Raw genomic sequence first — 20716 nt, forward strand, 5'->3', positions numbered from 1 at the left:
TAAACAGTTGCAAATGTAACTGGTTTCTTGAATGATATAGACGTGTTTATGCTTGGTCTTTCTCTACATTTTATTATTTTTTATTATTTTCAGGACAGAGTTTCTCTGTAGAACTGGCTGTTTGGAACTCATTCTGTAGACCAGGCTGGCCTCAAACACAGAGATCCACTTGCTTCTTCCTCCTGAGTGCTGAGATTGAAGGCATGCAACACCATGCTCAGCACTTTCTTTACATTTATAAGTATACTCATAATAATTTAAAAGTATTATACGTAAGCTTCTGACTCTCTCTCTCTATATAAAACATCGTTATTGACAGGTCATTAGAACTGTCAAATTCAGTTCATAGGAAATAATTAAAATTTCCAAGATTCATATTCGAATACAAACATGAAGTTATGTTGAATATAAGGTATAAAAAGGACAAATAGTGAAACACAAAAGGCCAGAGTCCCACCAGGAACTAACTTGAAGCAAATCCCTCCGAGTGAGTTAAGCTGCAGATTCTAGTCTCTGGATGGATCCTGCTTAATGATATTCAGAAGGGAAAAAGGCAGTTTCTGCAACATCTCAAGGGATGTGAGAATGAAAGTATCAGAAACAAAAGTATAAGAGGGGCCAGAGAACAGTGCTGCCCCATCGACGCCTGTAAACCCAGGCTGGTAAGTATTTTAGTAATTCGTTTTGATGGACGTGTAGTTACTTCATTAAAAGTATGTATTTTAAAAATATATAATAAATACAGTTTAAGTGAATAAAGAATAGAAGTGTTTGAGAGCACACAGGAGCACGTGGGTGGTTGGATTGCTTTATGTGTGTCGGGTCCTTTATAGGCATTGTCATACTACTAATTATATAATGTAGTTTTTTGAGAACACACATTTGCTAAGTGGGGATGGGAGAAATAAGACTCAACTTTTAGAAATAAGACTCAACTTTTTAGAAAAGCTAACATTGGTCTTATTTCATTAGTAAGATTTTAGCCTCCAGTTGAATTGCTCAGTCTAAGCTTTGGGGATATTGAAAAAGTCTTAACTGACAAAATTAGAGATATACATTAGCATCCTAAGGGCAGGAATACTTTAGCATGCCATTTCTCATCTCTTCTATTCTCACTCTACTGCTCCCAATATCCTGTAACCTTAAACATCGAGTAGATTGTCCAAGGTGATTCCCTCTCCAAAGGGCTGACTGTGCCCCTTTCGGGAATGTAGTAACTTGGAAGAAAGCCAGGCATGCCCAAGGTCTCTGGTGAATAAGGAGTACTTGTTTCCTTTGCCTTCCTACATGCCTTCCTTTGGCTGCCTACATGTTTGTCTACTTGGTCAGGATAGGTAGTGTCCTCTGATGGCTATATTATCTTTCTTGACCTAGGTCAGAGGCATGGATGTGCAGTAGGTCTCCTTAGTCATCGATTATGACCTTCCCACCAACAGGGAAAACAACACCCACAGAATCCATCTAGGTGATTGGTTTGGCCATAAGGGTGGCTATTAACTCGGTGACAGGACCAGAGAACTCTTCCAGACATTGAGACTTTCTACAACATCTCCATGTTGCTGACCTCATTTGAGGGGCTGTCCTGCTACACGGTCCTAGCACAGGGTTAAGTCCTGGGGCACTGAGGAACGGTTGGAGCGGGGAGGGAAGAGAGGGGAGGGAGGGAAGGGAGGGAAGGGAGTGAAAGGAGTGGCATCTTGTTTTTTTGAGGCAAAAAGAAAAAAAATCAAGTAGATTGAGAGGACCACTGAGCTCCTGGGCATTTGCAGTGGGAAATACTCTCTCACCCTGCTTATCAATCTGGCCTAAGAGAGTAGAATGGATTCATCCCCCATGAAGGACAAATTCATTACAACTTTTCTACTCCATCTGATTTCTTATGGTTTTATCCTTCTTTCTGCCTTCTTGACATGGGTGATCTAGCACAGGGCCAAACAGCAAATATTACAAAAGTTAGGAGATGATCTGCAATGATCCAAATATGCCCTTCCAAAATTCAAGTGTTGAAACTTTATCATCAGGATGATGGTATTAAGGGGGACCTTTCAGAGGTGATGAGATCAAGCCCATAGACTCCTCATGACGAGGATCAGTGTGTTCAGAAGCATCTGAAGAGGCTTCAGCTCTTCCCTCAACCGGTGAGGATGAGGTACCTTCTGTTAAAAAGGAAGTAGCCCCTGACCAGACCCAAACATGCTGGTGTCTTGATCTCTAGTTCAAAGTTTCAAGCCTGAGTTTGAATTTTCTCTTGGGTCAGTCATGAGGTACAGCTCTGTTGTCCACAAGCTACTCATGTTTATGAAACTGGTCACAGCAGACACAATCTCTGAGTACCTACTCAGTTTTGATGTTGTACACAAAAGCAGCCAGGCGACATGTAAACACTCAGTGCAGTTGAATTCCAATACGATTTATAGAAATAAGTGATGGCCAGACTTGGTCAAGAACTCCAAGCCTAGTTTGCCAAATCCTGCTCTTGAGGATGCTATACTGACTAAGGTACGAGTTGATCAACTGTTCTTGGCTCAGCCATTCTCCTAGGCTGACTTCAAACTCTGTACTGGCTAGCTTTGTCAATTTGACTCAAGCTAGAGTTATCTGAAAGGAGGGAACAAACTCAATTGAGAAAATGCTTCCATAAGATCCAGCTGTATGGCATTTTTCTGAATTAGTGATTGATAGGGAAGGGTCCAACTCATTGTGGGTGGGGCCATCACTGGGTAGGTGGTCCTGGTGTCTATAAGAAAGCAGGCTGAGCAAGGCATGGCAGACAAGCCAGTAAGCAGCATCCCTCCATATCCCCTGCATCAACTCCTGCCTCCAGGTTCCTACTCTTGTCCTGATTTCCTTCAGTGACAGACTATGATGTGGCAGTATAAGCTAAATAAACCCCTTTCTCCCCTATTTGCTTTTGGTCACGGTGTTTTACCACAGCAATAGAAATTCTAACTAAGACAGACCCTAGGCCTTTCCACCTGACTTAACCTCCTTAAGTGAGTTTCTGTTCATTCCAACATGTCCTTATGAAGAGCCCCTTTATCCTCATTTCCTATGACTTCCATCACTCCATTCACCCATCGGGCAGTGCTTTGCACTACCACTCTTCTTTAAGCTAGCTCCCTGGCTCGATTTATTCATAGAATGCAGTCTACTCAAATGAACAATAGAGGGAAGGTGTGGTGGTCTGAATAAAAATGGAGCCCATGGACTTATAGGGAACAGCATTATTAGGAAGTATAGGCTTGTTGGAATAGGTGTGACCTGGTTGGGAGGAACTGTATTATGAGGGAGCGGGCTTTGAAATTTCAGAAGCTCAAGCCATGTCTAATGGCTGGCTCACTCTTCCTGCTGCCTGTGTACCAGAGATGTAGAACTCTCAGCTCCTCCAGCACCATGTCTGCCTGCATGCCACTATGCTTCCCACCATGAAAATGGACCAAACCTCTGAACTGTAAGCCAGACCCAATGAAATGTTTTCCTGTGTAAGAGTTTCCATGGTCATGGTGTCTCTTCACAGCAACAGAGAGCAAGAACAAACTAGAATGGTATAGGAAGGCAAAAAACTAAAAACTTGCGATTACTTTTTCCTAAAATTTTATTCTCAGATAACCTATAATACAGAATAGAATAATAAAAAGCTGTCACAGTGTATTGTTTTACTCAACAGTTACTTGAGCTTTCGTTTTTGTGTTTCTCATCCTCTTGATTGCTTTTGGTCACATCAGTCACTTACAGTAATAGAACACCATGATTTCACGGCATGTTTACTTAAGAGAACAGGGATAAAGACCAATGAATGTATGGAAGATAAGAATAATAAAATAATGTGAGGAAACATGAAAGCCAGATAAGTGGGAGAAAAAGATGTTTATCCTTGGGTAAGTCAGGGCTGTTCTGTGAGCTTTTTTTTAAATACTAAAGAGTATGCCAGGGTGCCACACAGTTGCTTCAGAGTTCTTTTGAATCAAATAACACATTGGTCCCTATCGATTTGGCTCAAGCCAAGTTTTGATATGTTCAAACTGCAACACACCCAGAGAACTTTCTAAAAGTCACAAAGCACAGTTTACCAAAGGCTGAATAAGGTATCGGAATGAACTCTCCTTGGTGATCTGATTATAAAAAGCCATGGGCTCCATGAAAGGGACCTTGGCACACAAAAGGCAATGAAAGACCCTGATCTATTAGGTACTGTAGGGTAGCTCCAAGGGAACTAGAGAATTTTCAAAACAAAAGGATAGCAGTACCACTTATGTGAATCAATGACCAATACAGTTCATGTAAACCCAACCTAGAACTTTTATAAATACATTTAGTTATGGTCATCAAATTAGATAGCACTCTTGGTGGGGGATGGAATCTTAAGCAGTTTTCATCTCTCAACTGTCATTTAGTTTTTAATACAGAAATTACTCTTGAAGGAAATGATATCTTGGGTCTGTCTGTCTTTGAGTTGAGAGTAACAACTCTGTCTTCCTGAGGATAAGGACGTACAACTCAAGCCTAATCTACAAAGATTCCTTACTACACAACAACTCTGTCTTCCTGAGGATAAGGATGTACAACTCAAGCCTAATCTACAAAGTAGATTCCTCACTACAAAAGATTTCCTTACCAAACGAAAGGCTTCAGCAGGCCCTGCTATGACTAAACATGGTGAAACCAGATTTCACAACGTTCACAGTATTACTGTCTCCTAAACATTTCTTGAATTTAAAATTGGCCATTTGGAAAACAGAGAAGAAAAATTTTGAGAACTATAGCCAGAGGTTTTCACTATTATCAAGCCACTGGGTCTAAGGGATTTCCCATCTGTTCAAAGTTAAACACTGGACAAGTGAAACCAAACACACAGAGACACTCCCCAGGGTCACGTTGTGGTCCTCCTATTTCTACAATCAAATAGTAAACACAGCAACAAAGCCAACCTTCACATAACACTCAGTACACTTTCAGGATTGCTCTTCAGTGTGAGTTCTTTGATGTCGGATGAGGGATGAGTTGCACTTGAACCTTTTCCCACACTCATCACACCTAAAAGGCTTCTCTCTCGTGTGAGTCCTCTGGTGTTGAATCAGAGCTGAAGAATGAACGAAGGCTTTCCCACAGTCTCCACATTTATAGGGTTTCTTTCCAATGTGAATTCTTTGATGCTTTGCAAAATTTGAGCTCCGGCTAAATGTCTTCCCACATTCCTTACATACGTAGGGCCTCTCTCCAGTGTGAATTCTCTGGTGCTGAACAAGGTGTGTGCTCTGACTAAAAGTCTTCCCACACTCGCTACACTCATATGGTTTCTCCCCCGTGTGAACTCTCTGGTGCTTTGTAAGCGATGAGCAGTGGCTAAAGGCTTTCCCACACGTTTGGCATTTATAGGGCTTCTCTCCAGTATGGGTTCTTTGATGCTTAATGAGGGCTGATGAATGAATGAAGGCTTTGTCGCATTCGTTACATTCGTAAGGCTTCACTCCAGAATGAATCAGCTGATGCTGGGCAAGGTGTGTACTCCGGTTAAAGGCTTTCCCACACTCAGAGCATTCATAAGGTCTTTCTCCAATGTGAACTCTCTGGTGTACTTCGAGGGATGCACTTTCTATGAAGGTTTTCTTGCACTCACCACACTCGAAGAGAACTCTCGTGTGGGTTCTCTGGTGTTTAGTCAGATTGGCCCCGTGGCTAAAGGACTTCCCACACTCACTGCAAGTGTAGGGCTTCTCTCCAGTGTGCACTCTCCGGTGTCGAAGAAGCACTGAAAGGAATGTGAAGCGTTGGCCACAGTCATCACATTTATGAGGTTTTTTCTCTTTATAAGGTCTATGCCTTTTCATTGACTTTGATTTCTTCTTCTTCTTCTTCTTTCTCTTCCTACGAGTGTGAGAGTCCTGGGATCCTGTGGGATCTCCGTCACCAGTCATAAGGTGAGGTTCCTGACTGACGCTTTTCCAATATACGTCACGTTCACTATCTTTTTCCACAGGGAGGGAATTGGTGTGAGCGGACATTTGTCTTGGGTGAGTCTCCAGATTCCCTTGCTGATGCTCTAACCAACGCTCAGATTCAAGAGCAGTTTCCATGCCGGAGTTGGAAGCAGTATTTTGTGTCAGTTTGTCTGATTCTTCTTTGGAAGAGTCCGGCACTGAAGTTGACTCCTTGCTCTCAGGTCTGGTTTCCACATCTGAAAAGACATCGAAAATGCAAATGTTCTTTGTTTTCCGTGCTTAGCAGTAACACAGTCCTATAACAGGTAAAGATTAATGATGAGGAAAGCATGCCTTTATGGGATTAGTAGATCGGACACACTTATTGAATGGCTTGTAAAAACAGAAGGAAATCAAGGGAAATTAGTATGAAGATGAATAGGTTCTATCCAGGAGAATCGGATGGGGGAAAGATGATCAGAAATATAACAGAAGGAGAAAAAAGATGAAAAAAAAAGAGGTGTCACCAGAGGAGCAGGCAATGAGTACATTAGAGCTGGATAGGAAAACCACATTGTATAGAATATCTTCTGCTATAATAAACAGCTAGAAAATTGCATACACAGACATGTATAGCTAAGTATGTATAATTTACTAATACGTAGCATAACGGTATAGTACTATGCTATTATAAATAGTCTTCAGTATAGTAATTAAAATAGTATGGTACTAAAACATGGACAAATAAGTCTAGAAAGAAATTTAAATATCTATAAGGGAACTGGGCTCACCTAAAGGTAGCATCACAAACCAGTTGCAAAAGATTACTTAGTAAATGATGCTGAATTATAGGCTGTGAGCATGGAAAAGATACACTTCACATCATTTACAAAATAAATGATGTAAAACACACAACAAAACTGGATTCTTTTATAATAAAATTCAGATTATCTTTCTGACACCAGAAGGACAAAAAAAAATTCACAACAGATAAACTTAACTTAAATTAGTATGGGCTAGGGCTGGAGAGATGGTTCAATGGTTAAAGGCACTTGCTGCTATAGTGGAGGACCCAGATTCAATTCCCAGGATCCACAGGGAGGTTCAGAACACTGCAATTTCAGTACTAGGGGATCCAACATTCTCACCTGGCCCTCACTTATACATGCGAAGTAAAAATAAATGTTTTTAAAAATTATTTTAATTGTGTGTGTGTCTGTGTGTCTGTGTGTCTGTGTCTACATATGGGTATGTATGTGTGAGTCAGATGCCCACAGTGGCCAGAGGCCTTGGATCCCCTGGAGATGGAGTCATAGGCAGTTGTAAGCTGCCTCGACATGGGTGCTGAGAATCAAACTCAGATCCTCAACAAGAACAGTATGTATCCTTAACTTCTGAGCCGTCTCGCCAGCCCCTAAGATGAAATCTTAAACAAATTTAGTTTAGCGTGAGGGATGCAACTTGAGGGTGGAGGGCTTGCTGCCCTGTACAAGGCTCTGGGTTGCAACCCTAGGAATGAAAAATAAAAAAATCAGTAGCTCTGACCTTGAAATTTGAAAGTTTACTAACTTTGGGGCTATTAAATATACCCCAAACTGGAAGACTCCGTTCCTCCTCATTTTGAAGCCCCACCACTATCAACCATTAGAGTCTAAAATACACGAACAGCTCCAACAAATCAAGAAACCCTGAATAGGCAATAATCACAAATGCTCACACAGTTCAGACTTAGCACTCGAAATACAAATGAAGAACATGAAATGTCATTTTTTACAAGATGGACAAGAGCCACTGAGTCAACTGGTGGCCCATAAACCAGTATGTGACACTTTAAGGCCCATAGATCTTTCTTCCAGGCATCTACTTTAAGTTCAGCTCTCACGAGGAACACAGGAATCAAAGATGATCATGCAGCTCTGCTAACGGCCGGAAGGTGAGAACAAACTGCCCAGGTTATCCCCACAATGCACTTCCTCAACACCGCTGTATTGTTTGAAAGAAAAAAAATGTACAATTCGTTACCTATTAATATAGATTGATAACAAAATGAAATGGTGGAGCTTAAAAATGATTACAGAAAAAACATAGTAATAAAGTATACATTCTTATGTATATATGCGTGTGCATGCTTATACCTGTACATGCAAATACAAGAATGACTCACACCAACTTCAAGACAAGTGGTTACTTTTAGAGAATGGGAGAATGAGGCCTGTGTCTGAATCTCTAAAACTTTAATTTCTTAAACAGTAAAAGACATCACATATCCATAGGAATGGCTAAAATGCACACAGATAATACTAACTATTAATAAACATATGGAAAAACTAGAAGTTGGGACTTCTCTCATTGGAAGGGTGTTTGGAAAGATTTTATAAATCTCTTTGGCAATGTCAACATTTTACACACACACACACACACACATACACACACACACACACAAACACACACACGTTCATCAAGAGGCATGTGGAAGACTGCATACAGAAGCAGTGCTCATACAACCCATAGTGCACACTCTCTAAATGCCTGTCTGCAGGAGAATGGGGAACCTGGGATACTGAAATGACGGAAGGCTATGGAGCACGGAGAGTGAGCTAATCTCAGCAACACGCCGCAGCATGGGTCTATCTCACCGGGAAAGCTCAGGAAGGAAGCCAGACCCAGGGAACACATAGTGATTCCATTTAAATAAGGTCCACCAGACAACAGCACTAACCATCGGTGTTACCAGTCGAACCAAGGTCACCCTTGGGAGAGAAGTGATTGAACACTGGGCACAAGAGTGCCTCTCAGGAGATGAATGCTTTCTTGATCTAGGAAGTAGTTACGTGAATGTGTTCAACTTATAAAAATTCATAGAAACATAATGTTTTTATGCATTTTACTGTTGTAAAAAAGAGGAAAGAAAGGAGCAGAGAGTGAAAGAAAATACGCTTAATTTCAGCCATGGTTATTTTTTTTTGACATATGCTTAAAAGCATCAGATTTTCAAATATTTTGACAATCTCAGTGCACAGGCATTTCTAATGCTCTCTTAAGCTCTGAAAAGCACCACTTGTTCGCTCTTCTGGATGCGTCCGAAGCCCCATCGGCCTACCTACCTGAGTCACCGCACTTGGGAGGCTTCTCCTTAAGCTCCAACAGTTCCTTTCTATCTTCCGAATCATCGTTGTTAGGGTTGGAAACAGGAAGCCCTGTTTATTAAAAAGAAAAGGAAAGGAAGAGAGTAAAATGAACAATGCAAGTCTTTATGGTGGGCACAGAGATCTCTATTGGAATTTAGGTCCATGCCCTTCAGGTACTGAGAAGATAGGATGTTGTGAGGCCATCTGGGGTGAGGGAGGAAGGACCTCTCACTGGGACTTAAAATATCTGCAAGAGTCTGCAAGCCTGGTGCAAGGTTCAAGGGAGTTTGTAAAGACAAATTTGTCTGTTGTAAGGGAAGACAAGTCTTTCAGTTTCCTTATTGTCCAAGGGGTCAATTATAGAACTATAGTTATAGAACAATACTGCAGATCAATCTTTGATTCGGGAAAGAATATGAATAATATAGGTCTTCAGTGGCATCCCCAAACGGTGACTGCAAGTACCACTTTTGTCTTCCAATGTTTTTTCCCTTCTTCCTTTCCCAATTACTAGAATTTCTTTGGAGATTTATTACATGAGAGTTTGACAGTGGCCACCATAGTCAAATAAAGTGCACGTGCTCACAGACACACAGACACACACATACACAGACAGACAGGCACACACACACACAGACACACAGACACAGACACATACAGACACACACACAGACACACACACAGACACAGACACACAGACACACACGCACACACGCACACACGCACACACACACACACACACACACACACACACACACACACACAAAGTGATGTGCCTAGCTTCCAAAACGGGCCACAAGCACACCCTCTTTCTGCCCTATTCTGTTTCCCTGATAGATATATGCCTATTAGTTGAATTTTCAAAATGAAAGTGTCTCCTTTTTTTGTTCAGTTCTTTAACTGGAAGAATAACCTATGCCCAGAGCTGCTGATGGCCACTTTGGCCACATTGGAGGATGCTAAGTTAATAGTTAAGACAGGGCACAGACAAGTCCATTGACTATAAACAAACACACAAAGTTCCAATGTCACCTTTGCTTCCCTAAGTTCCTCCCCCTGAAGCTAGTGTACATTAGGTGATTATTTGAATCTTGACACACAGATACCTAAACACTTTACCAAGGATCTAGAACATAATGGGGTGGGGATACAGCTCAGTGGCAGTGTGTGTGCTTCATACATGCACGGCTCAGGGTCAATCCTCAGCATCCAGTGAAATACATTTTCTTCCTCTATGCCAAAAAGAAATACTTTAACACTACTGAATGAAAAGTGACAAGAGCCCCGGAGTGGATTTCAGAACTACAGGGAGAAACCGTTCTTACAAAGTGAGACCAGGTTCCTGTAGTTCTCCAGCATCACGTCCCTGTGTGCGGGATCCAGTTTCCCCCATTCCTCTGGTGTCAAGTCCATGGCCATATCCTTGAATGTCACGGCTTCCTAAGACACAAATATATATATATATTTTCATCATTTTTTAGTTGGTACCTGTGGTGGCTATTCTTGGTTGTCAACTTGACTATATCTGGAATTAACTATAAACCCAAGCAGCTGGGTACACCTGTGAAGGATTTTCTTTTTGTTTGTTGGATCATTTGAGGTAGGGAACCCCACCTTAAATCTGTATCTCTTCAGTAGACCCACCCTGAGTCTGGACCACATTTTCTCATGGTGGCTGATAGAAAAGACACAGGAAACAGAAGCTTCTGCTTTTTGCCTACTTACTCTCATTCTCGCTGGCAAGCTATATATCCTGCTGCCGAGGCATTCCTTCACTGGTATTAGAGCCTACTTCTTTGGGATCCTGACACATACTGAAGACTAGCTGTTCAGACCACAAGTCTAGCCTCATGGACTGAACAGCTACAGGATTCTTGGACTTTCTGTTAGGAGACAGCTGCAGCCAGACTAGCTGGACCACAGTCTCTCAGCCATTCTGATAAATCTCCTAAATGCATATACATTCTATCAGATCTGTTCTTCTAGGGAACCTTGACTAATACGATGCCTCTTCCTTTCATTCTGTTCCTAATGGAAATAAAGCAGAAGGCCAAGATGCACTCAACAAGCGAAGTGGTGCGTTTTCTAATAGTGTTTAGATCCCCAGCAGTCTACGCACTTTCACCGAGTACCAGGCACAGTGTGAGACTCAACGTAAAGTAAGACTATGTTTGCACCACTGAGAAACTACCATTTTTATGTCAAAGCAATTTTAAGATCTATGTAGTGAGAAACAAAGAGAATGTCTGCATACTTCCCCTATAAGTCTTTAATAAACAAACAAACAAAAACAAACACCATGACACAGTCTTCAGGAGGATTACAGCACAGGGGTTGCAGACAGAGAGGTCACAGAACAAGAAAGAACTAGCAGTGAGCAACAAATCTGGTGAAATGTGGAATTAATTCAAGGTAAATGGCCATTAAATTAGAAACTGTGATATGCTGATTAAGGTTACAGATGTAATTGAAAAGTGCTTACTAGGAAAATGTCATAAGGGTATATCTCTGTAACGACAACCATGTCAAGAACACCACCTCCGCCATCACTGCCACCACCACCACCACCAATGCCAAAAGGGGGAGGTTGGCTACACACTAGAACTGAACTTGCTCCTTTAAGTAAAGCTATAAGGAATGGGAACACTATTCTAGGTTTGCTGAAACAATGTAACAAATGCTTCTTACTTGGACATAAAGCACCTTCTATTCAAACATCCATGGAACATTTGCAAAAAAATATCAAAGTAGATTTTAGTAAAGTTCCAAATAGGAATAGAATAAAACCATAGCTGACGATAATTGCAAAACTATAGTGGAACATAAAAACAGAAAAAGAAACAAAATGCCAAGCCCAGTCTTAAATGGCTAAACACTTGGGAGATGCGTAGCACTCTTGAAATTTCTTAGATTTGAAACCCTTTTTATCGTATTTTAAAAACACATAAATACAAGAAGAGAGGACACAAATCGGATCATAGAATCAGAACAAACTCAGAAACAGAATTACAGGACAAAGGCAGAAACTTTATCTGGATTCAGTACTATGATCACAACAGACAGCTATCCTCTGTAGAAAAAGATACGGGGAGGAAACTTATACCTATACATATCCATCTTCTGTGCTGCTTATCAAATCAGTAAGAACTAAAATTAATATACATATTTTCTAAACCTAATAAGGAAAAGATGAACAAACCCCAACCAACTCAGATGGATTTGAACACAAAATTTCCAGTATTAGCATTAAATAAAATCTAATAAAAATTTAAAAAGACAGACTTTAAAAATATTCATAAAAGATCCAATCCACCACAATGACCTAAGAGTCTTCAATCTAGTATCCAGGCATGGAAATGCACCAACTACTCTCTCTTCTTTTGGTATCTGTACCCCAATTTTTCTGTCCCTCTATGCTGGGCAACTCAAACCCTGGGGAACCAGATAGAACTGACTCCATCTTGGAGTCACAGGTCAATGTGTCTACACATATGTGCACAGTTATACTCCGCAATTACTCCTAGCCAACACCAATAATGGTGCAGAAAATGGCCTTTTATATGCTGCTAGAATTAATCTCAGCAGTAGGAGAACCCCTAACCTTCAACCTTAATGATGTAAGCCTACATTTCTTTGATGATGGCATGAAAAAAGAAAGAAAGAAAGAAAAAAGGAAAGAAGGAAGGAAAGAGAGAAAGAAAGAAAGAAAGAAAGAAAGAAAGAAAGAAAGGAAGAAGGAAAGAAAAAAGTCTGCTTAAGGGCAAAACTCAGAGTTTTAGAAAAAGGTTGACAATTTTGACATGCTAGTTCTTCATGTTACTATCTAAACCCTTTATCCAGCCAAACCTGGACTTTCAATTAGTTTGGTCAATAAAGACACCTTTTGTGCACAACCCAGCATACAATGGGTATCTCCAGATAGCATGTAAGCCTCTTGGGTTAATAAAGTCTGCAAGACTCACAACACAGTTGAGAAAGTCTAAAAAGGGGCAGAAGTCATTTTTACAAACATTATATCTAGGAGAGGCTGACTGAGGGATCACTGGGCTGCAGAACACAGTATGAACACTGTCATTAGTACAACCACTGACCGTTCCATAGCCAAGATTTAACTGAGTAGGTATCATCATCATCATCTCTTCAGAATTTAAGGTGTTTTCTTAAGTTCCTATTGACAGCCACATGTGTGCTTCTTCCCTTAGAGAAGTGCAAGTTTTAAGAAGTATATACTATATTACCCTTAAACTAGCTTTCCATATGACCAAATACAGAAATTAGCAGAGTGGGGGGAAAGAAGAGAAACGTGGCTTACCTGCCTGTAGAGAGACAAGAAATACAAATGGAGAAGAGAGGTACTATGGGTAAGTAGAAAATATTTCCTACCGAGTCCATTAGTTTCTTAGAATTAGAACTCAGGTCTCTAGATGGGCTCTGTGGACAAAGAAATGCCACATCAAAAAGGGAGTGTGTCTGTGCTCTGAGACACAAGGTGGGATTTGATCTCACTAACCCATAGAGACTCACCTGGGAGCTGGTTGTGAGTCTCAGAGCAGCCACATCTCCTTCTGCACTCTTCTCTTGGGAAAGGAGAGAATCCTGGGAAGACAGAGCTAAGGGCAAGAAAGCGGTAGTGACTGGGTATGGACCCGTCCCTCTACTCAGATTATATTCAAAACCCTTCATCACACCAAATGTGCTCCCTGTTAACAGGGAATCCAAAACAAACTGCTACTTTCCAGTACCGTAAAATATGCTCAGGCACGTTGCTGCTCTGAGCTTGACTTCAGTTGCTTTACTTATGACGTATCCCCTCAAACAGAAACTAGAATAAGTCCACAAACTAGAATAAGTAAGTTCCCATTATAATCTACCCGAAGTAGACTCAGTGGTTAAAAACAATCATTTTGAAGCTTCCTTAAGATGGAGATGGCTAGATCTCACCTCCAAATTCTGACTGGTTGAGTTTGAGGTAACATCTAGCAACCTGAAAAGTAACCCTGGAGGGAATTTTGGCACAGTAGGTCACAGAAGGAAGTTCAAGATACACTGGTCTCCTAGAACTGAAGTCAGCCCCTAACTTCTGCCCCTGTGAAGCAGGTTGTGAGCAATCTGTATTGAAACAGCCCACACAGTAACTGTTGATAAAGAGGGACAAGGCATGGAAAAAAATATATGTATATATTTTTGTTAACTACAAAGCTGAATTCTTGGATCCACAATGGAAACCAGGATGGGACAGTAATTTGGAAGAACTTGTGACTACACTGTGACAATGGTGACCCACTGGTGGGTCCATTGTGCAGCACACTTATGTGGACTGGGGAGTGACCCATAGTAAGCCCTGCAACTTCCCAGAGCCAACCTATTGTCAAGACAGCATTGACAAGAGGCCATCTTTTCCCAAGAACCATTTAACCCACGACAATGGTGGCTTTCCCCTTCAAAAAGATTTCCACTCTTCCACGATGCACACCAACCCACGAGCAATTCTACCTCTTTTCTGGGGCGCTTCGGCCAAATCCGTCTCCATGATCACCGCCCCCCAAGATTCAACTCTTGTCTGGTTCGCGCAGTCAGCATCCACGGAGCGTCGAAGGACTTCTTCCCTCTTGGGCTCTGAGGAGAGTCGCTCAGATCACGTGGGACCTGGAAACCAGGGAAAGCATCCTTTATCTGGGTCCTCACCTGTCCGTTGCTGGCGCCTGGAGCTGTCCTCTGGGGGACTGAGTGCCTGAGCGGTAGAAGGCACAGACAACCTCTCCAGATCCGTCCAGCTCCCCAGTCTGCACCGGGGTCCCGGATGGCTCGTGGGGCGGGGAGGGAAGGGGACGAAGCTCAAGAACTACGAACTCCAGTCCCACCTGGTGGAGAACGACCACCGCCGAGGTAAACGGAGGACCTCAGCATCTCACAAAGCAACTCACCTCCCATCCCAGGCCTGACAAAGGGCTAGGAACTTCTCGGGTTAGCTCTGAGTCGCGCATGCGTGACAGTCTGCGGGACAAAGCTGACTACAACTCCCAGAAGCACCTGTGCGCTGCCAGACCCCCGTTTCTTGGCAGGTTGGGACCATGAGTGGCTCAGCGACACAGCGGGATCCCTCTCTCTCGCGAGAGAAAAGGGTGCATCGTGCGTGGTATCCCGCAGTACCGGAAGGCTGGGACGTGGGAGAGGCAGTGTCTTTCTTTGCACCTTTGTCTGCACAATTGCTCCTCTGTAGCATCAGCCCAAATTTCTTTATTGTAGGCATGTGTTTATGGCTTTTAGCCATGGTTTTGCCCTCCCCAAACTCATCTTTTGTCTTCAAATTATATGAAAGCTGTATATTTAGATCAGGATCTAGGTAGTATTCATCTATTCCAATAGTTTTATATTCAATCTATCTTGCAATCATAAAAATCGTATGAGCAGAGCTGAAAATATTGAGCCAGTTTCCAAACACTTGAGCAGTAAGTTCTTTGCAAGGAAAAAAATGTTCATATGTTAACAGCCCACCTCTTTAAACTCACTGTCTGAGCAGCCCCACCTCAGTGTGTTCATTTGCTCCAATGCACCATTTGCATAGGCCAGAACCAGAATACACTTAACTTTTGATTCTCACCATCTAATTCTATCGTTATATTCAACTCTCCAATTTGTTCATTTCTCTCTGTTTCTACTATGCTCTGTACCCTCTTCTGCACGTCTGCCTTTGTTCCTATACTCCCTTCCTGCTTCACCACTTCTCCCTCTGTGACCATCATGATCCCTCCTTATGAAGACATCCCATTTCCTCCACTTCTGTCATCCCCACCGGCTTCCTACTTGAGGTCTCATTGTGCTCCAGACTCATTAGATCCAGTCTCTGTCTTTCCTTTGGGAGAGAGAGACTCAGAGGGAGGCAATGGCCCTTGGTAATCTATGTCACTTTTTTCACTTCAGATCTGTATAGCTGCAAAAATCCCCAACTCCCTTTTTCTGAAAAAACCCCAAACTCTGATTTTTCTCCTAGAATCTGTCCATTGTTTCTTTGGCCTCACTTGGGATGATTTTCAACAATTCCTTACAACTCCGTTTACTTCAGTGGAATGTGAGCAAGGAATGTATTGGGGCCGAGGCAAAGAAAGCTGTTTGCGTTTAGCTGCTGGTACAGATGGAAGCTCAGAGGCTGCACAAGAAGTCTTCTCTCGTCCAAATGCCCTGATTGGGACCCTGATAAATCCAGTAGCTCTCAAGACTTGGGCCCTTTTCACAGCTACCTATGTCTGGGATTTGGGGTTCAGTTTGAAAACCCGCCAATTTGTCTAAGACCACTGAGATTATCGGGGACTGGAGGAATCTCCTGGGGTGTTCCTCAAGTGATTACAGGAAGGTTTCCAAATTTACACGCCTTTTGACCACTCCTCCCAGAGAATATTAAATTTGGTCTTTTCTTAGTTAGTGATTGATGGGGGAGGGCCCAGCCCATTGTGGGTGATTCCATCCCTGGGCTGGTGGTCTTGGGTTCTACAAGGAAGCAGGCTGAGCAAGCCAATAAGCATCATCCCTCCATGGCCTCTGCATAAACTCCTGCCTCTAGGTTCCTGCCTTGTTGGAGTTCCAGTCCTGATTTCCTTTGATGATGAGCAATGATATGGAAGTATAAGCAAAACAAACAAACAAACAAACAAACAAACTCTTTTCTAACTTGCTTTTTGGTCGTCATGTTTCATCACAGCAATAGAAACTCTAAGACTGTGTCATATGTGATTTATATAATAAAGATTCACTCTTGTTTATAAGCCTATTCCTCTGTTCATCTTAGCATTTTTGCAGTCTCTTGAATGTTTACTCTCTTTAAGTCTTGTATACATGTATGTGTGTGTATGAGCTTGTGTGAGCATATGTGTGCATATATGTGCATGTGTGCACACATGTGCATACATGTGCATATATGTGCATGTGTGTGTGTGCACGTGCATGAGTGTGAGTGTTCGAATGTGTGTTAGGAAGCTATAGGAAATTCTGGAAAAATGTACAACATTCAAGGTAATAGGGAAAATAATATAATCGACTTGGGTGGCAACCTTAGGTGAGTTTTTGGGAGACTATGACAGCAGGAGAGAAGAGGCAATTTCTATAGCATGGCCTCAGTTGTGGTAAAGTTAACATAAGGGAGGAGGGGCTGGATATTAAAATCCAGGGAAATCTGCAGTGGTTCACAGGGTACAATCACCGTGCCTATGTCCCATCTGTTCGTTCACGGCTGGGATCTCCCCAGAACCTTATAGGTTCATCATGTTGAAACTATCTGATTCATACCTATGTTCTCCAATAGCCTATAGATTTCAAAAGAGTCAATGTATATATTTTGTCATTTTATCTTAACATATAACAGTGCCTGTCATAAAGGATCTTTGACTGCCTTATTTTTGTGACTAATCATATTGAAAGCACAGTCATCTCCTCTCCATGCCAGTGGTTTCTTTCTGGCACAGGGAACATTTTTACTTCTTTCTCCACAGACCGGGAGACTAGAGAGTCAAAACTAAAGAAGATACTGTCTTACCAAAGAAGGTATCGTCTTGTCTGGAAAAAAGTCCTATGAAAGTTGATGCAGGGGCCCCCCAGTGTCACAGAGGCTGGGGACATGATGGCCATTCAAAAACCAAGCAAGGAACCTAAGAGACTCAGGAAATACTTGTTTGTAAGAAAGACCTTCTGTAGCAGACAGTAAGCCACACATCCCAGATCTGGCAGACATGTTGGTGTGAAGTCTAACTCTGTCCTACAAGCAAGGTGTATTAAAGAAGATAAAGATAATACCAATGAAAAAGTTATTCACTATAATGAACGTGGTAAAATATTAAACTATTCAGTTCATGCTCAATATTAGGAACTGAGTATTAGTAGCAAAATTACAGTTATGAAATAGAAATGAAATAAATTTATGGCTGGAGTTCCCAAGACCACTAGAAATGTGTGTTTTTCTAACGGTCATGACCCACAGGCTGAGAATCACTGCTCTAGTTCATTTTAGAGGAAAAAATTGGAATATAATCATGCGATGGCCTTAATGACCACTCCACTCGGCATCAGAAAACCGACATTAGAGAGGTCTTATGAATGTAGAAAAGTCTGTAGCTGGGCTTCATACTTCCCCAAATATAAAAATATTCATAATGAGGAAGAATGCAATCTGCATAAAAGAATCACAGTTCAGAACACACTCCTCACTGATGGTCAGAGAATCCAAAATGAAGGGTCGTTTTCCGAGGGTGGCGAACATAGAAAAACTTCTGGTAATGACTCTTCCTTTGTCGTACATCATAGAATCCATGCTAGAGGGAATCTGTGTGAATGCAGGGACTGTAGGAAGTCCTTTAGTCAGGTAAAGGATGTTATCCTGCACCAACAGATTCATACTAGAGAGAAGCACTATGAATGAAACGTGTGTGGTAAAGCCCATACTGAACCCCAGTCGAGTTGCATTGGAAAGAATAATTCCAACCTGAATCCACAGCATGAATGCTGTGATTGTGGGAAAACCTCCAGTCACAGTTCCTTCTTTATCGTCTATCGACTTGTTCACACAGGAGAGAAATCCTGCACGTGTAATGAGCGTAATGAGGTCTTCAGGCAGAGGCCACACCTCTACCAACATCAGAGAATTCAAACCTGATAGAATAGAAGCCCTTCTATTTGTAATGATGATATAAAGGTGTAAAAGCCGTTAGTGACCAGTAAGCCCCAATCCAACACCACAGGACTCACACTGGAGAAAAAAACCCTACACATGTAAAGAGCATGGTAAAACCTCCAGTCAGAGCCCAACTCACATTAAAGAAAAAAAAGATGAGAAAATCCACACTGGAGAGAAACTGGATTGTAAAGATTGTGGGAAGGCCTTCAGCTAAAGATCATCCTGTTCTCAACGTCAGCAAGTTCATACTGGACGGAAACTGTTCAAATGCCAGGAGTGCTGGCAAGCCTTCAGTAGAAGTGCCCATCTCACTGTGCACTGGAGCATCTACACTGGGGAGAAGTCTTCCCACTGTCATGAGTGTGGCAGAGTGTGCAGGTGTGGGTCAGCCCTAAGTAAGCATCACAGACTTCACACCACAGAGAATCACCCTAAATGTATAAACGAATGCACTCAGATTTTGTTTTGTTAAATACTAAAGATTCCTTTCCTAGGTGGTTGTAATTGAGATGCTCTTTTATTTTGGGGGTGGCCCCATTTTTTCCTGCAAAATATTAGCATCCAGGATGTCACACATCCAAATGAAAAAAACTGAACTCTGGGATAGTCAAATGAATCAGTAAGTGAGTATGTGTGTGTATAAGTGCATTTTTGCCTGTGCCTGAAAATGATTGATGTTACCATGCATAGATCCCCCCCAAAGCCTCAGGAATAAGATAAAGAATTGTACTTGTTCAGAATTGAGCTTGTTTCTTCTTTCGCTGATGGAGATTATGCTATATTCAACCAGAGTAGATGCTTATGGTTAATTATTTGTCCCAACACTACCTTCCTATAGATCTTCATCTGAATACACCACCATTCCCCACAGCACATCTCTTCCTGTGGTCAGATATGATAGCTTTACTTTGTTCCATTTTCAAAAAAGAGCAGAAAACCTCCATCCCCAATAATCCAAACATCAGGACCAATGGCACCACATGCCAAGAGAATTGGAAAGTTTATTGTTCATGCATGCAGAGGACTTTTAAGGAGAGTGAGGATATGTAAGCTGGCCCAGAATGCCAGGAACACAGAGTAGGTTTGGGTGTGTCTTGTTAGTGGCTGGAGTATGGGTAGGATGATCACACATCATGAATAGGCTTAAGGGTTTATGTTTCCTGTAGCATTTACTGATTATTTATCTGGGAGCTGCAAGGATTGACCCAAGAGCCTTGTACATGTAGGCAAGTATCACTGAGCTGCAGTTCCAGGCCTGGGTTTCCTTAAGAATCCAACTTTTGGTGGAAGAAGTGGGAAGAAAAAGATGGAGAAAAGGATGCTATTGATGGCCAGACTTCAAAATATGGGGAGAAACTCTTAAATGTGTCCATTTCTCTTTAAATAGCTGCCCAATAGTGTATTTTCTGTTAGGGAAGAAACTTGTTTCCTTTTCCTGTCTTCCCTCTTCTTATTCTGTTGCTTCATTTTCTCTTTCCTGGAAGCTGAACTTGTAACTATAGGAGATAGTGTGGAAACTGGCAGCCTGTCCCAGGAACTCCCATCTCCTGCTCCCAGTGGAAGTGCTGGAGTGGAATGAGCCAACACTTTTATAAAACATTTTAGGGAAAAAGTGGCTGTCTGAATTTGTATCAGAGTGTGACCGGATAACCTGGAGTCATCTGTAGAAGGTTCCTGTGTATGGCTCTAAAAGATTGATTCCAGTAGCACCAATTTAATTGTATAAAGAATAATCCTTGATTCGGACAATTCTTATATTGCAATGGGGAGTCTACAGTGCAGTTTTAGACATATAGTATTAGCCATAGAGGCAAAGGGACTTCAAACATGTAGCCTTTTATTTACAAATGAGAACACAAAAGTCTGGAGAGGTTCAAGCTCTTTGGGCAGAGAGTTTGGGAGTTGGAAGGTTAAACTTTCATGGTTTCAAACAAAACAAGGCAAGACAAGACAAGACAAGACAAGACAAGACAAGACAAGACAAGACAAGACAAGACAAGACAAGACAA

The 20716-nt window shown here is 41.8% G+C and overlaps 1 protein-coding gene and 1 non-coding gene across 2 annotated transcripts; one reads left to right on the forward strand and one right to left on the reverse strand.

Moving 5' to 3' along the window:
* The first annotated feature begins 1160 nt into the window (after positions 1-1160).
* On the forward strand, positions 1161-1313 carry LOC114633363. Its single transcript, XR_003713195.1, has one exon. It is a non-coding gene; the product is annotated as a small nucleolar RNA SNORA67 (small nucleolar RNA).
* A 2264-nt stretch (positions 1314-3577) lies between these two features.
* Positions 3578-15052, reverse strand: Znf286a (zinc finger protein 286A). Its single transcript, XM_028781936.1, has 6 exons — positions 14971-15052; positions 14540-14692; positions 13571-13656; positions 10372-10486; positions 9023-9115; positions 3578-6175 (listed from the first exon to the last, which is right to left on the reverse strand). Exons 2-6 carry the CDS (start codon positions 14574-14576, stop codon positions 4953-4955), a joined length of 1554 nt encoding a protein of 517 aa, XP_028637769.1. The 5' UTR covers positions 14577-14692; positions 14971-15052; the 3' UTR covers positions 3578-4952.
* Positions 15053-20716: the final 5664 nt, after the last annotated feature.

Source organism: Grammomys surdaster, unplaced genomic scaffold (genome assembly GCF_004785775.1).
Source record: "Grammomys surdaster isolate TR1022 unplaced genomic scaffold, NIH_TR_1.0 581, whole genome shotgun sequence".
In the NCBI taxonomy this organism is placed as follows: Eukaryota; Metazoa; Chordata; class Mammalia; order Rodentia; family Muridae; genus Grammomys; species Grammomys surdaster.

What these genes read in the sequence shown, in the direction of transcription:
- Znf286a (XM_028781936.1), bottom strand. Translation starts at nt 14,576, where the DNA reads ATGGAGACGGATTTGGCCGAAGCGCCCCAGAAAAGAG. An exon ending in CGAAGCGCCCCAGAAAAGAG is followed by an intron (nt 13,657 to 14,539) that starts GTAGAATTGCTC and finishes TCTTGCCCTTAG; the next exon opens with CTCTGTCTTCCCAGGATTCT. An exon ending in GACTCACAACCAGCTCCCAG is followed by an intron (nt 10,487 to 13,570) that starts GTGAGTCTCTAT and finishes TTTGTGTCTTAG; the next exon opens with GAAGCCGTGACATTCAAGGA.